The sequence below is a fragment of the Hydra vulgaris genome, chromosome 12 (genome assembly GCF_038396675.1).
Source record: "Hydra vulgaris chromosome 12, alternate assembly HydraT2T_AEP".
In the NCBI taxonomy this organism is placed as follows: Eukaryota; Metazoa; Cnidaria; class Hydrozoa; order Anthoathecata; family Hydridae; genus Hydra; species Hydra vulgaris.
Genome location: NC_088931.1, coordinates 28,710,525 through 28,727,846, shown reverse-complemented (window position 1 = coordinate 28,727,846; position 17,322 = coordinate 28,710,525). Strand labels below are relative to the sequence as shown.

General features: G+C 29.9%; 1 protein-coding gene across 1 annotated transcript in view; it reads left to right on the top strand.

Moving 5' to 3' along the window:
• The first annotated feature begins 11,765 nt into the window (after window positions 1-11,765).
• LOC100203930 (TBC1 domain family member 4) overlaps window positions 11,766-17,322 on the top strand; it is a 67,137-nt gene continuing 61,580 nt past the window's right edge. The window contains exon 1 of the mRNA XM_065812826.1: window positions 11,766-12,257. Within this exon, the coding sequence (XP_065668898.1) occupies window positions 11,871-12,257 (387 nt within the window). The 5' untranslated portion in view covers window positions 11,766-11,870. The remainder of the gene's footprint in view (window positions 12,258-17,322) is intronic.

The window sequence follows — 17,322 nt, the reverse complement described above, 5'->3', positions numbered from 1 at the left end:
AGTTTTTGGAGCATTTAGGAACAGTTACAGAAAAAAGATGAGACTTAATTGGATGACGAGTAACACGAGAATAAATTTTGGTAGATGGCACAAGAGACGCTAGCTCTTTAGAGCAGTGCCCATTATAGAATTTTTAGAAAAGAGATAGAGTAGCAACATTACGACGATGTGATAATGGTTGGAGGTTGGCTGCAAGAGCAGGTCCAACTATGTTTACAATGCGTTTTTGCACCATGTCTAAAAGAGAAAGGACATCATTAGAAGATCCACCTCAGATATGGCAACAGTATTCTATACAAGACCGGATTTGAGATTTATAGAGATAGAGAATAGAATCCGAAGTAAGAAAGTGTCGAGCTTGATAAAGAGATGCAACCTTAGCAGATGCTAATTTTGCAACTGATTTGAAATATGGTTTCCAAAAGAGATTGGAAGTAAGAGTTAATCCTAGAAGGTGAAGAGTAGATGATTCATCGAGTACATCACCATTCATAAATATAGAAAGATCTAAATTATTGCGATAACGATTGGCAGAAAAAAATTGAGTTTTATCTGTATTGAAGTTCACCAGCCACTGTGAGCCCCATGCTGTAGCAGAAGTGAGATCCTTTTCAAGTTCAAATGCCCCTCCAAGCAATCAGAGAGTGTTGGTTTCTTTTCACAACAAGAATAAATGGTAGTATCATTAGCAAACAATGCCACCCTAGGTGTGAGAATATCTGGAAGATCGTTAATGTAAATTAAAAAGAGTATAGGGCCAAGGATAGAACCTTGAGGAGCCCCTTAAGTTACAGAATAAGAAGAAGAGTGTTGTCCATCGAGGACAACTTTTATACTACGATTGGAAAGAACGGATTCAATAATCTTAAAGATGTTGTCAGATACACCATAAGAAGAAAGCTTATGGAAAAGACCAGCATGCCAAACTTTATCAAAAGCTTTTGAAATATCAAGAGCGATGACCTTAATCTCTCCACCTTTATCTAATGTACGATAAAACCTATCAGTTATTACTGTTAGCAAATCAGCTGTAGAACGAGGAGATCGAAATCCATATTGATAGTCAGAAAGTAAGTTATTAGATTCAAGATGAGAGATTAAGTGTTTGTTAATTAAAGATTCAAAAACCTTGCTTATGATAGGAAGAAGACTAATGGGACGGTAGTTAGACGAATCAGATCGCTCTCCAGAATTTTTGAAGATAAGGATAACAGATGCCGCTTTCCAGCAGGCTGGAAAACAAGACTCTGATAAGCACTTGTTGAATAACTTTGAGAGTATAGACTTGTTGAATAGTTTTGAGAGTATAGATTCTAGATTGCTTTGAGTCTTGATAGGAGCACCGTTAATATAAATAACGCTATTTGTAATCGAGCTTATTCCAGATATTGAAAATTCAGTTTTTTCTGTATTTAGTTTAATAAAGTTCGATAATCCATACTTTTGAACAATGTTAGTAAGACTCTGAAGACCAGATTTTGTGGAACTTTGTAAAACTATTTCATGAGCATTCGCAATGACAGCTGTGTAAACCCCATTTATTGAAAATTCCAACTTTTAATTCTGAAACAATTTTCTCTTGAAGATTTTCAGTGTAGATATTGTGGAAATGAGGCGACAGTATGGATCTTTGACGCACTCCCTGGGACAGTCTAAATTTTTTTGATGTTCATCCAAGATATGATATATTAGAAGTACCTATTTGATATAGTGATGAGATGAACTATAGATAATGGGATTTTTTTCTTGTTGTAGAATTTCTCAAATAGTAGTTCCCAGTTACAACTGTCAAAAGCTTTGTTGGCGTCATAGATGTAGTGGTTAGTTATTATGTTTGTAGTGCTTTATTGTTTCACTCAGAAGAAATTCTGCATGGAGGGTAGAGCTATTTTCTTTTAAACTGAATTGATGGGAATGACTTTCGGTTATATCTGGACATATGTGTATGATAAGATATTCAAGAAGTTTTGTAAAAATTGGTAAAATGCAGACTCCTCGATAGTTATTTGGTTTTTCCAGTGATGTTTTATAAGACTTGGTTAATGGAATAATTGTGGCGGTTGACAAACCTATCCATTTGTTAACATACTGCTATAAAACGACAAAAGTAACATAAGAAGATTGTAGCTGTGATTAAGATGTTCAGCGCTTATTTAATAGCAATCGTAAGATTTATTATTTTTAAGCTTTAAAATACATTTTTAATATCAGCTGTCGAAATTTTTGTCAACTTTTGAATTAGACTCTTTACTTAAATGTGGAATTTGGATAGGATTGAACTCGTTACTTGTATATTGCGGCGTATTAAGTAGTTTTCGGAAATAATGGTTAAATTATTCTATGATTTCGTTTTTTGTTTTGCAATTTTAATTGTAAAGAGTCAATTGTTAGTATTTTTTTTTGATTTTTCGAATATTGCCCCAAAACCTTTGAGGATTTGTATTGCGTAGGTGTTCTATATTTTTAGTTTTTTCATGGATTGTTTTGTTATGTGCCGCTTTTACAGCTTTACGGAAGCTTTTTCGGGATTAAATATATCTTTGTGGGCTATACATTCTGCTGACTTATTATAACCGGATTTTTGCCATTGTCTAAAGTGAAAGGAGAGATTAGTTTAATTTTTTTAAGCTCCGGTTTCCACCAAGGTTTTGAATACTTATAAAATTCTTGCTGTCCGAAACATTGTTTAACAGCCAAGAGAGCAGCATTTTTGATATAGAAGCATGTTTTTTTTAATTTCTGCTTCATTTTTTCTTCCTTAAATGGGTAACTGGTAAATGCTTTAGATAGATTGAGATTATAAAAATCAATAAACCTTTCATTCTTCCATGTATGTTTTTGAATTAAATTTTTGCATCATATTATTTATTTCGTATGATAAGCCGGTACCTTAAAAGGTAATACTCGTAGATACCGGAAGGTGATCACTAAGGTTAAACGGTGAAGGTGGCATAACCTGACAATTTGTAAAACATAGTTCTGTCTGTTTATAAGATGCAATATGGTCAATGTAAGAAGAATTAGAAAGAGTTTTATGTTGATGGGTATAAGTAGGCCCAGCACCGTTGATTATATCGACAAAAACAAGCTGATTTGATTCAATAAAATTAGAGAGATGTTTTAAGAGATTGTTCCTTGTTTTGTTTTTACGAAGTTCTGAATCATATATTTTATATGGAAATGACTGAAAGTCTCTAGAAAGAATACATTCTCCATCCTCCTCCTAGTTTATAATTGAAGTAATTGTTTGTAACTGAGAAGAATATTTTGTGTATGATTCATTATTATTACAACAAGGTGAAAAGTAAACTCCAATAAAAATTAATTTACGATTGTTAAGTGTGCCTTTAATAGCAAAAATGTTTTCATCTTTATGTATTATGTAAAAAGACGACATTTTTTTCGTACAATGAAAGCAATACCTCGATATGGTCTACCGTGTGTATTTTCCGCCGCGTGAAAAAAACTTTATGTCTTAGTAATGCAATGTTATTTAACAGAAAACTCTCAATATTTAAAAGCCAGTGCTCTGATATAAAAATAATATCGAAAAACTTTAACAACTTAGAAATATAATATGAATTCGATTTAAAAGCTTTGACAATTATATGCACAAAGTGCTATATTTGTGTAAGTTAAATTTAACTCTTTTTCTCCAATTATGATTTAAAATTTGATTGTCGCATAAATGCTGAAGAATGATGTAAGAATTGTGGCAAATGATTTTCGGTATTTTGATGTGGTTTTTCAATTGTTAGTGCTTCTCGCCGCATTCTAAACGATTTAACAATATGCTATTATCCCAAACATCGGGTTTAACTACCATTCCTTTTTCATTACTATTAATTTTTACTTTGAAAGAACGGTTGTAAATGTTTTCTCTATTAAGCTTAATGTCTAAAGGAGTAATACCTATTTCTTTATTAATGTAGCTTGATAGATCTTCTTCGGATATGGAGTTAACTCCGGCTATAAATATATAGGCTTCTCAAATAATACGTTTGCCTGCAATCGAGCTTCTGTTGCTAGCGACCTAGTTTCCAAAAACGGGTTCTTTATTCTACTTATCCATTTGGCTCTTTATAACTTTATTATATTTTCTTATTTTTTGAAATCTTGATAGTCTGTTACAAAGTCTTTTTCTTTTTCCGGTTTCCGGTTATCCTGTTCCCGGTTTTGCATTTTAACCACGGTAGCGTACTAATCTCTAACTTTATTTTTCTATCTGTATATAAACTAGAAATCTCTGTACTGGAGTAAACAGAAACTTCTTGCAGTGTATTTTTTTGATTTAAGGAATGATATTTTATTGAATTCGAAACGATAGATTTTTTATTTTCTTGCGATTTATGAGGTTTACAATTACTTGTGTTGTTAGATAGTGACGCACATTGATTTTTCACGATTTTGTTATTTGTTTTTTGTAGTTCGTCGTATTTTACCTGTAATAAATGCAAATCTGCCTTAATCTTTTTATTTTCTAATTGTAATGCTTTTAACCAGTCGATAACTACTTTTAAAATCAATGCCATATTTATATCTGATGGTTGATACATTTGTTGAATAGCTTTTTTGGAGTTAAAAAGCAATTTATTATAATAAATTGCTTTTGAATTCAATTTATTATAATAAATTGCTTTTTAATTCAACTTATTATAACAAATTGCTTTTTAATTCAATTTACTATAATAAATTGCTTTTTTAATTCCAAAAAAGCTAGTTTAAGTCTTTAAGCTTTTTGACTTCAAAGTCTTTATGCAGTTGATTTTCCGCTAAAGAATCAGATAAATATCATCAAGACATGTTACTATCTTATACCGTTTTCTAAGATTTTTTTTGACGGGATCTTCAGTGTCTAGAACAATGTTTAACAGCAAGAACTGCTCTATGTCAAAATGTTCCAATATTTCTTTAAATAATTCGACTCTTAATTTGAAACTTAAATTGCGAAAACTCATTGATGATGACATCCCTTAGATGGCAGCAAATTTCATCTACATTTATTATACAATTCTTTAAAATATTGTAACTGGACTGCATTAAAAACAACTCACTAATTTCTCTTGGCGCCATATAATATAAAGTTTAAATACATCGAAATTAAAAGTTTTTTATTTGTGTTTTTTTTGTGAAATAAATCTCTTAAAAAAAAAGTCTGTTCGCCGCAAAAAAATTGGGTATTAATGTGGATTACATTAAAATAATCACAATTATCATCATTTTTAAGAATGCTTTTAATTTTATCAGGATAAAAGTAAGAGCAATTAATATCTGGATCAGATTCAATTTCTAAATTAAAAGTATTAGTTTGAAATAAACTTTATACTTTTTCAAAAGTATTCCTATAAGATGAATCCATTTTAAATGTTTTTGTAATTTTAAATATAATCGGAGGTTTTTATATGCATATGTATATGTACACACACATACACAGACTACATACATAAACAAATATATACATATATATATATATAAAAATATATATTTTTTAAAATAATAATTGATAATCTGATAGTCTTTTAAAAAGACTTTGTGATTAATAAATTATAAACCAGTTTATTTTAAACCACTTTGGCAAATTTACCTGAAGAACGAATTTCTTTAGCTTTAATAAGTAACTGCTTGCGAATGTTTGTTGTTCGCTTACTAAAGTCTTCATTAATATATATTTTTTCATTCCATTGCTTCAAATTTGTCATACAGTTTCACGATCTATATAATAAAGAAACTACTATCGTTCTTCTTTTTCTTCTTATACCGTTGTTGTCTTCTTTCTTCCCTGTTCGGCGTGCGCGTTCTATATGTATTTCTTTGTTTATATTTAGTTTTTCTTTAAATGACTTTTTTACTTTTTCCTCGCTGCTTTTTGTTTCCCCTTTCGTTTCCTCGATTCCTTCAAACCTAAGATTGTTACGGCGACTCCTATCCTCTAACTCTGCCATCTTGTCTTTAAGATACTCGTTTTCAAGATTTATTGCCTTCTGTTTAATACAGCCTTGAGAAGATGCTTTCATTGTAATATTATTTAATGCTCCTTTTAATGTCTTGTATTTTTCGCTTAAGAATTCAATAGTAGAATTGGTTTGATATAATTCTTTTTTTAAGTGTTTTTACCACTCTTAAATTGACATTTTTAACATTGTATTCTGACCTTTTTATAATATCAGTATAGGTGTTCTCCTTTATTCCAGTTCTTCCAACTTTTTTAAATCTACATCATTATACCTAAAACCAAACAATCTGGAGGATACATGATTTATCTTCAAGTTCATGACGGCTTCTTGTTTTATACGCCTTACAGGTTATCAATCTTTGTACACTTAAACAAGAAGATGGTTTCTTCATGTTGCTGTTGTATTTGTCATAGCAATAGATTTTTCTTTTAGCGTGCAAGAAACAACTTTGTTTGCGATATATAGATTTTTTGAAGTAATTAAGGAGATTTTGAATTTTTTTTGTTGTTGTAAGAGTGATTATTGATCAACTTTTTTTTTTTAAATTTTTATGGAAAATTTGACTTGCACAGTTTTAAACTTATTTATAAATTTAAAAACTATTGATACCAATAATTTCTATCTGAAAGAAAAAACTGCTGCAAAGTACAATGGTCTACCAGTATTTATTTAAAAAAAGTTTGCTGCTACTTCGCCAAATTTAACATTAATTAGTAACAAAAGTATTGATGATAAGATTTTCCTATATGTGGAAAAAAGCAAATATAGAAGCAATCTGGAGAAATAAAGGATTGAAAGTAAATCCAGAAAATTACAGTCCTATTTCAATACTTCCTTTATTAGCAATGATGTTTGAAAAGAAAGTAGCTTAACAACTATCTACATTTTTTGATATGAATAAGACGATTCCTCCAGAACAATATGGATTTAGAGAGAAATCGAGTTGCGAATATGCTCTTGTAAATGTTGTAAATGTTTGGATGCGTAGCATTGATCAGAGTAAATTTACATGTGCTATTTTGATTGACCTGTCTAAGGCATTTGACTACGTTCCACACCATTTTCTTATTAATGAACTATTCAAAATAGGATGTAGCTTGAACGCAATGTCCTGGTTCCACAGCTTATTATCCGATAGGGAGCAGAGAGTCTTTCAGGCCAGTCAGGTAACCCAGTGGATGTTACTGTTGTGTGGACTTCCTAATAGAAGTGGACTTAGTCCTTAAATTTTTAATATTTACATTAGAGATCTTCCAACTGCCTTTAATTCTCATACAACCCAGTTTGCTGACGATATTACACACTTTGAGGAAGATTTGGACCCGAATGCACTAACAACAAAATTGGTACATACATTTTATAAAATCAAAGCTTTCTGCACGTCTTTTGGCCGCACAATAAATTCATCAAAGACACGGTTTATAATAGTGGAGATCCCTAAAAAGAATTTACGATGATTACGCCTGTGTAATCAATCCAGTCAAATCAGTTAAATTGTTTGGAATTATTAGAAGTACCCCTTGGTTGGCATCTTACCTTTGATCATTATATAAATAATGATAAAAAAAATGTCATGGTATCTTGAGAGTTCTTTCAATAGCAAGTCGGTACCTAACTCAGAACCTTCTGAGATTGGTTTATAAAGCATTAGTAAGATCTCAGCTTGAACATTCTAGTGTAATTCTTTTATCTGTGGCACCATCACAGTTAGAAAAGCTAGACATAGTTCAAAAAATTGCATTACGAACTATTTGCGGTCCAAATCGAGATGCTACTTCAGACCCTCTTCTGATCGAATTAAAACTGGATTCATTAAAAGATGTAGCTAAAAAAAAGTATGCAGCTAAACTTGTTTGTTCAGAGTCGATTCGTCAGAGACAATTTGTTTGAACTAGCCTTTAGTTATTGAGTTGACCAAACTGAGAGAGAAATACAAAATAGCAAAAATGCAAAAAATACATTATTACAAAAATACAAAAAAAAAAAAAAAGTAATAATAATAATTAAGTTAAATAATAATAACAAAAATTATAATAATCTAATAAAAGATTATCTAACTTAACTAATTAACTTCGAGCAGCGCACAGTGAGTCAGAAGCCGGAAAAACCTAAAAAATAAAGTTTAAAAAAATATAATTTTTTTTTAAATATCAGTTAAATATGTCTAAAATACAAAAAAAAAATATTAAAGGATATTATTTATTATTATATAATATTATTAAAAATATTAAAGGATAAAAAATTTTAAAGGATATTATTTAACTATAGTATTTTGATATTGAATGTTATATATATTTTGAAAGTACATATATTAATATTCTCAAATTTCACTTAAGAAAGTTTGTGAAGTTTTGTTCGTGAGAACGCACGTACTTTGCGTTTTACACTCGACATCAGCTTTTGCACAGTCTTTGGCTGGACTTTCTTGGTAGCTATAATCCATTTATTGTCGAAGTCTTTAATGTTTTTGGCTTCTTTTACATTGAACCTTAGTTTTCTTTTGACAAGAGCCCAATATCTTTCGATAGGATGTCGTCCGGGACAAGTTTTCTTGCTTCTCTTCACAACAAGAAACTTTTTTCTTTTTGTAAGAAAAGCCTATGCCACATTTTTTGTATATATATAAAGACGTATATTTGATCATCAAAATGTCTTTATAAAAAATATAACTGTTTTTTTTTATGCTTAACCGTACAGACTAGATTCAAATTATATAAATTCTCTATTTCGTTGTTTGTGCAAAAATAGAAGTATATAAAGCAATATAAAACTGATGTTTTTAAAAGTGATGCATACTACTAGCATCAAACATAATATTTAGCCAGTTTTTGCCAGTCTGGACTGAGCAATGATTTTGTTATGTGATAACTGTCATTTTTATAAACCGGCCGGGTTGTTATGTCATTAATATCATTTTTATAGCCAGGCCAGACTATATTATAAATATACTTGCCCCAACATAAGCCCTCAGTCAATGTAGCAGTATTCACTTTCATGTTTTGCCTAAATTAGTCGATGTAGCAGCACTCTCTTACATTTCTCCCTAAATCAATATGATATCTGGTCTTTTTTGAAAAATTAAAACCTCACTTTGAATCATAATAAATTTTCCTTACGCTTACCGAGTTGTTAACATTTGGAATCACTTGCCTTTCGATGTAGTTAATATCAATAATATTAATATCTTTAAGAGTAAAACTAACTCAATCAATTTTGAAATGTTATATCGGCGTTGAATGCCTATCTTATTGTTTAGTGGTATATAAATTATTTTTCCAATGTTGTACGCTGTTTATTTTGGGGCACGCTGTTAGTGTCCATTAATATGGATCTGCATGTCCTTTAGATCATGTATTATTTTTTCTAATAAATACAATCTAATTTAATCTAATCAATACATATAAAAAACTTTAAAATATATTAATATAGTTTTTAATCATAGTTTTTTTGTTTTGAGTTTTAGGCTGGAAATTTGCCATTCTATCCCACTTTGGTTTTTTATTACAATGCATAGTGATAATAAAAATTCTACCCTCTAGTGTTACTACACTAACACTAGAGTCTAGTGTTACTACACTAACACTAGAGTCTAGTGTTACTACACTAACACTAGAGTCTAGTGTTACTAAATTATTGCAAGAATATGGAATAGTAAACTTAAGGAAAAAAAAAATTTTGAATAATATTCTTGTTGCTCAATTTAGTGCTTGCCACGAAATTTTTTTAGAGGGGATAAAATTGGAATTTTAAATTTTTATAAAACAAAAGTCAAAGTTTTTATAAAACTAAGATATTTTTTTGCATTTTTTGTTTTTCAATATAAAAAACCGTTTTTAATAAAAAAAATAGTTAAAATATTTTCTAGGGGTAAAAAATGTAACTTTTGATCTTCTGTGCAGAGGAAGAAAGTCCGAAAACTAAATTTAGATGAAACTAAATTATAAAGAAGCGCAAAATAAAAAAGAAAAAAAAAAGTTGATTAAGTACTAGATAAAAGAAAATAATTTTATATAATAAAACATTCTGTAAAGGCATTGGTGACTAGCAGTTATCGAAAAAAACTAATAAATACAACAACTCGAGAAGCGGAAGAAGGATCGGTTATTTAAACTTTTAAATTAATTTTTATTAAACTATTGTAAATAAAACTCTTAACTTAACGACACTGTATCCAGATCTTATCAAGTATAAAAATGAAAATATAATAACCATATAATTTGTATGTGGAGTTATTTTTGCTTTATATGATATAAGTGGAATCGTTGAGGTGGAAGTGGAATTATTTTTACTTTATATGATATAAAGTAAAAATAATTCCACTTTTCAAAATTTTGCTTTGTGAAAAGAAAAAGTTTAGTAGCGGCTCTCAATTGGTGACGCAGGGAAAGAGCTAAAAGAATTATCGATTTAGTTTGATTAATAAAAGATGATATACATTACATCTTAACTTGTTTTCTTACTGATAAGTAACTTTGCAAATATTTCTTTTTTAGTGGAAAATAGTAATCGTCAAAACCAATTACTGTTGGTTTTCATCTAGTGATACAGGAGTGGCGCAACTTTTATTTTGCAACTATAGCACATATAATGAGAACGTAATAATAATGACAAAATATTTTTATTAACTTAATAAAAAAAACGTTATCGTTGTTTAGTATTATAAATTAATCTTTTTTTTAGCAACAACTTGTGCGGTTTTTGTTTCTAATTATATAGATTATATTGTAATATGACCTTCGTTTTGCTTTTGACTACGTAGAAACAAATATCACACACGATTTTTGTTTTTATGTAGTCGTACGACCCAATCAAAACCACATGGCATTGTGTGTTTTTCAGATATATTGAAACTTTTATTCATTATTAATGTGTTTGTTTTGATTTTTTAGTTAACCACGTACTTTTCAAATACTTCAAATTTTACATGGAATTACCTAATTTTTTAAAAGTCGTTGCTTTACCTTATAAATTACCTTTACTTTAACTTATAAATTACGTCTGGGTTAGCGTTAGGGTATGTACTTTTTTCGTGTAAATTGATTGTCACGATCAAATTTTCACTTTTAATTAATTGCGCAAAATTTGCGCTAAGTGTCGCACGTGATTATAAAGCAATGAAGTAATTTTTGAAGAAATTATTTTTGTTAAGTCATTTATGAAAAAAGAAGTAAATTTGAAGAAGCAGTTCATTATAAATAGGGTGTTTATATTTTTGTTTTTTTTCAATAACTTAAAATTATATATTTAATAATAAAGCTTTAAAAATAATAAAAGCAATTTTTATCTTTTTCCTTCTTTTGTTTATTTTTGTCATGCTGCGTTTCTTTACTAATAGTAATACTATGTCATTGTAGCAAATAATTGTTTGTTTACAATTTTTAATTTTTTTTTCTTTTTAAAGCTCAGTAAAAGTTACCTTATTTACCTATATTTACTGAAATAATAAGTATATATAAATGCATGTTGTAGCATTTGTGAAGTATCAATTTTTTTATCCACGATAAAAAGTAAAAAAAAAAAAAAAAAAAATATAAATAATTACTTAAAATATTATCTATGTATGTAATAGACCTTCATTATATACGCAAATAATGGTTATAAAGTAAAACAACTGAAGTTAAAAACAAATAATATTTTAGGATAAAACTAAATTCATTTTTTTAAATTAAAATTTTACAAATTAAATTAATCTAATGTCATATGCAATGTATTTTGTCCATAAAATAGTTTAAATACAAAACCACAAAAATTATTATATTTTTGCTAAATAACAAAACATTTATTTTTATGTTTGTGATTTTCTTATTTATTGATAGCAAGTATGGATTCATAAATTTTTAAAACGTGAGTTTATTTTTCTTCTTATGCAATTTTTAATAGACTTTTTTATTTCTAGTTTCAAAACATTAATTTAGAATGTCATTAATAATAAATATACAAGAAGGAGGGCTTGAAAAGCCTATCATAGATAATTCTGAAAATGAAAGTTTTGATTTTGCTTTCTATGGCTCATTTTTTATTGATCGCCGTTATGCACCTAGTGTTTTTCCTTGGTTAGTCAAGCACATGTTAAGAAATAAAAAAACATTCAAACTTGTTACTGCTAAAATTTCAACTGATAAGCTTATTATCATTGATAAATCTAATTCTCTAAATATAATTCAAGAGCATTTATTTGATTCAATATATAGATTGTCTCGCTTAAGGAATTGTGACCTGGATGATTATTTAGCATATGTGACTGGAAAAGCAGACAATAGTTCTTCTCATTTTCATTTATTTAAATGTGATTTACAAGAAAAGGTATTTGTTTTTATTTCATTTCTGATTTTACTCATTTTTTAATAATCTTCTATTTTAACCATATTTATTTATTGATTTAGCAATATTTTAAGGAGTTGATTCTATTATTCTAAGATTTGTAAAATCTCTAAGAAGTATAAATAATAATAAAGTTATTCTAACGATATTTCTACTTCTAAGCATCTTAATTACTAATAGTAAACCATGGAGGTTATTTATTTTTTGCGCAATGACCCTTTGAAATTTTATGATTAAAAATTTTTACTGACAGATGCCAAAATTTTTACTGACAGAATTGTAAAATCCTGATAAATAGAATTAAAAGGGAGATTGAAATTACTTATGATTGAAGTTAGAAAATAAATAATAATAATAATAAAAACACAGGATTGATTTACAATAAAATATCTTTTTTTTTGGGCCAAAAAAAAAGATATTTTATTGTAAACCAATCCTGTGTTAAAAAAAAATACATTCTCAAAAATTACGTTATTATATTGGGTAGATTAGGGTAATATAAGCACCTTGGTAATATGAACATACTGAAAGTTTTCTTAGATATAAGCAGTGAGCTTAAAGTTGCTTTTTATTTTTTGAATCAGCTTCATGTGGAATCAGTACATTTAGCGTAAATTTATATGCATTAATTAGCAGCTATCATCTTACTAAAACGCTGTTAAGCTTTTTGTGTTATTAAAATAGTACATTATGCATAAATAAATCTGTGGCGCAAAAATTTTGGTGCTAAAATAATGAAATTAATTTTTTTATAAAGAAAAATATATTAGCTAAAAATCCAATCTATTTTTGTTTGAATAACAATGGATAGAAACATTTAGTTTCGACTTTATTTAAAGATGCCATTTTTGTGTAATATGAGCATGCTCAAATTACCCAGTGTTTTTTATTGATTTACTTAGTTTAAAGTCCTAAAATCGCAGTGATTTTCATTGCTTTTTGAATAAAAACAAAACATAGTTAAAAAGTTTAATATTTTAACAATACTAAATATTTTTCTGTAATTTAAATTCAAAAAGTTTGAATATTTATCGTTCAAACATTTGAGTTGATAAAATTGAAAAAATAATAAACAAATTTTTTTTGCGGAAAATGTAGTATTGTTTCAATAAAAAGTGGCTTAATATTTGATCTTTTAAAGAGTTAATAATGAATCGTTATTTTCCAAAAATTAGTTCTAATTTCAGGTTGGTATTTTTAAAATTAATTTTGTTTTTTTGAGCTAGTTTAAAGTGCTCATATTACCGAGTGGTCTGGATAATATGAGTACTTTTGCTACTTTTTTAAAACCTCTGTGTATTTAAGAATTTTGGGTGCCCAAATATCTAAGTGAATCATGAGTAGGGATCCCTAAAAATTGTTTATTCATAAAAATTTTGGGTCCAGCATAGTTACTTTTAAAATTATTTCAAATTTCGCTTAAGGTGCTCATATTACCCTAATCTACCCTACCATTTTATAGCGTAAATATTCAGCTTTTATAAAATGCCAAAGTTTTTACTAACAGATTTGTAAAATTCTGATAAATAGAATTAATAAGGGAGGTTGAAATAACTTAAGATTGATATTAGAAAATAAATGAAAGTAATAAAAAACAACAACACAAGATTGGTTTATAATAAAATATCATTTTTTTGGGCAGGGTGGTAAGCAAAAGTAAAATAGATACATTCTCAAACACTGTAACATATAACTCAATATAATTACAATAACAATTACATTGTTATTGTAATTATATGTTCCGTGGCGTCAAGTGGCTTGTAATTTAAGTGCATTTATGTTTGATAATTGTTGTTAATATGTTTGTACAAGGTTGTAAAAGGTTTTGTATGTAATTGCTAATGTGTTTATATGGTTAATGTGAAGTTGTAAATATATTTATGTGGGCTGTAATGGTAATATTTAAGGTATATGATTTAGCATAAATTGTGATTATAATTTTGTAAGAAACAGGTTCTCATTAAATAAAGAAAAGAAAACTTCTTGACCTAATGTTACATATCTGCGAGAAAACTACCAGCTAACCGGGCAATGAATTCAAGTACGAAATTATTCAATATGTTTGAAACATGATGGAACTTCAGATGCTGTGATGTGGATGCAAAGAACAAAAGTAATAGTTGAAATGCTGAACAAAAAGCTGGAGCTACTTTTTCTAATTCTTCTTAGAAAAACTGTGTATTTGGTTTATGACGCTTTAACCATTGGAGATAAGAAAGATGCTATGGAAATCAAGCAAGTGCTTCTAACAGCGTTTTCATTGGATGTTTACAGTGCATATAAGCTTTTCACAAAACAGAAGTTATATGATGGAGAGAGTTGATGTGTTTTTGGCTGATTTGAAATGATTGGCTTATCTTGCAAAATTGTCTGAAGAGACAGTACGTTTGGCATTTGTTGTGGGATTGCCCAAGTCTTTATCATCACAATTTCAAGCAGCAAAGGACCTGATTGATATTATGTTACCCAAAGTAAGAGCTGCTTTGAACCACGTGAAGATAGATGATAGTAATACTATTGGCGCTGTGTCTCAACATCAAGGTACAAAAAATCCTTTAGTGTGTTACAAGTGCCAAGGGTTACACCACATTGCAAAGAACTGTTCATTTGCAAAGAACTTGTCTCAGAAGAAGATCTTTCAATGTTTTAAATGTGGTGACGAAGGACATATGGCTTCAAGAGGCTTGAAGATGCAGGGAAATGAGTGCAGGAGCGAAGGATCTGCGCAAACTCACTTCTGAACAAAAGTGGAATCAGAGCATTATGATTATTCGTTTAAAAGTTAATGGCAGACACGGGATGCTCAAAGGCGATTCTGAATCACAATTTTCTGTCCAAAAATCAGAATAAAAGTTTAATCTCTTCAAAGGTAGTAACTTTTTGAGGTAAAGTTCATCATTGTATTGGATCTGCGACTGTGAATGTCGAGGTTGATGATATCAAAATACGTGACAAAGTTATTTTGGTGGATTTCCGACCTTTCAGAGTTAATATGATGCTTGGTATGAGTTCAATTAAATTATTGGGAGGAGTTTTCATTTCCTCATCAGGAACAGCGAAGTTTGGGTCCAGCTATTGTGGACTGGCAGTTTTAAACAAAGATGAAGTAAACAAAATTGAAATTAAAAAGAAAAATCATGAAGCTGTTTTTGAGGTAAAAAGGAGAGTCAAATGGAAAGGGAGAGACGGAGATGGACCTGACCAACTGTTTAGCAAAGTTGCCCAGTACACGGTACCAAAACATGTTTAAATAGAATACGAAAACAAACTTCAGGATTGGATCAAGCGGAAATGGTTACTCGAATATAACAAAAACATAATGGGGCTGCCCAAAGGACAAATTCCTTTAATGGCTGTGATTCAAAGAAGCAAAGATAATAAAGTCCGACCTATTTTGAGTTGGAGACAAGCTAATAACTTCATTGAGGCATATACAAGAGATGCAGGTGTGTGTATTGATAAATTGAGAGAATGGAGAAGAATGGGAAAAAAACCATCAACTATAAATCTACGTAAGGCTTATCTCCAGCTGAAAACTGAGGAACACCTTTGGCTGTTCCAAACGGTGGTGTTTCACAACAAGATATATTGTTTAACAGGACTTGGTTTTGGTTTAAATGTTGCGCCGATGATCATGAAATCTGTTGTAAACGCCATCATTGATCAAGGCAAGTTGGTTAACAAAGGAACATCCGCCTACGTGGATGACATATTTATCAAAGAGAACGTGGTGAGTATTGATTATGTCAAGAGACAGTTTGAAAAGTATGGTTTGGAGAGCAAAGAGGGTGAACAGATTGATGATAATGTAACAAAATGACGTGGTCAAGAGGGAATCGAGTTGAAGAAATCCCGAAAAAGTTAACCAGAAGACTAGTTTTCAGTTTGCGGACAATTGGTGGGTCATTTACCTGTGTGTGGTTGGTTACGAGTTGTTTGTAGTGTGTTGAAACGAAGAGTTGTCAGTTTGAAGAAGAGCTGGGACGATGAAATTTGTGAAAATGTGAAATGTGTGCTTCGAGAAATTTATGATAAGGTTGAAAGTTGCGAGCCAGCTTGTGGGGATTGGGTTGTGGATGGCAATGAGGGAAAGGTGTGGACTGATGCAAGTCCTTTAGCTATGGGTGCAATAGTTCAAATTGGTAATACGATTATGGAAGATGCAACATGACTGCGAAAAGAAGTTAGATGTTTATATAAACATGGCAGAGTTAGACGCGGTGCTACAAGGAATAAATATGTTTTACACCTGGAAACTGAAAAAAATGACAGTTTTTACAGACTCTGCAACAGTATTTCACTGGATTTCTGATGTACTTCCTGGAAAATCAAGATTGAAGTCAAAAGCCACAGGTGAAATGTTAATTCGAAGAAGAATAAGTGTACTGCAACAACTAATTGAAGAATATGATTTGAAAGTTGACGTAAATCTTGTCCCATTGGAAGATAATTTAGCTGATGCATTAATTAGAGTTCGCAGCAGATGGTTAAATAAGTTGACTGGGAATGAGCTTCTAAAAAGTTGTATTGGAGTAGTAGTTGTGGAGCCTGAATCCATCTTGAGTAAACACAAGAAAACTAGACATTTAGGAGTGAGAAGAACATTGAACTTTGTTCGTGAAGTACTTCCAAATGCAATTAAAAACGAAGTTCAAATTGTATTTAAAAATTGTGAGCCGTGACAGCCAATAGATCCTGCACCTGTACAGTGGACGAAAGGTACCTTGAATGTTAAAAAAAATTGGGAAAGATTGGGCATGGATATTACACATTATGGAACTGAAAAATTTCAGTCTAATTGATTGCGGACCTTCAAGATACGCTTTGGAAACAACTGTCAAGTTCATATGGAAGTATTGCCATAGTTTGAATTCTTTGTCTTATCTTTTGTGAATAAAGAGCAACATCAGAAGTATTAACAGATAGTGAGGCAATGTTTAAGACTGAAGAAATGAGGAGTTTCCTTGAAAGTTGGGGAGTGCGTATCACGTTTTGGGCCGCTTATTAGCCTGAGGAGAACAGAATAGGAGAGCAATCTAAGATATCA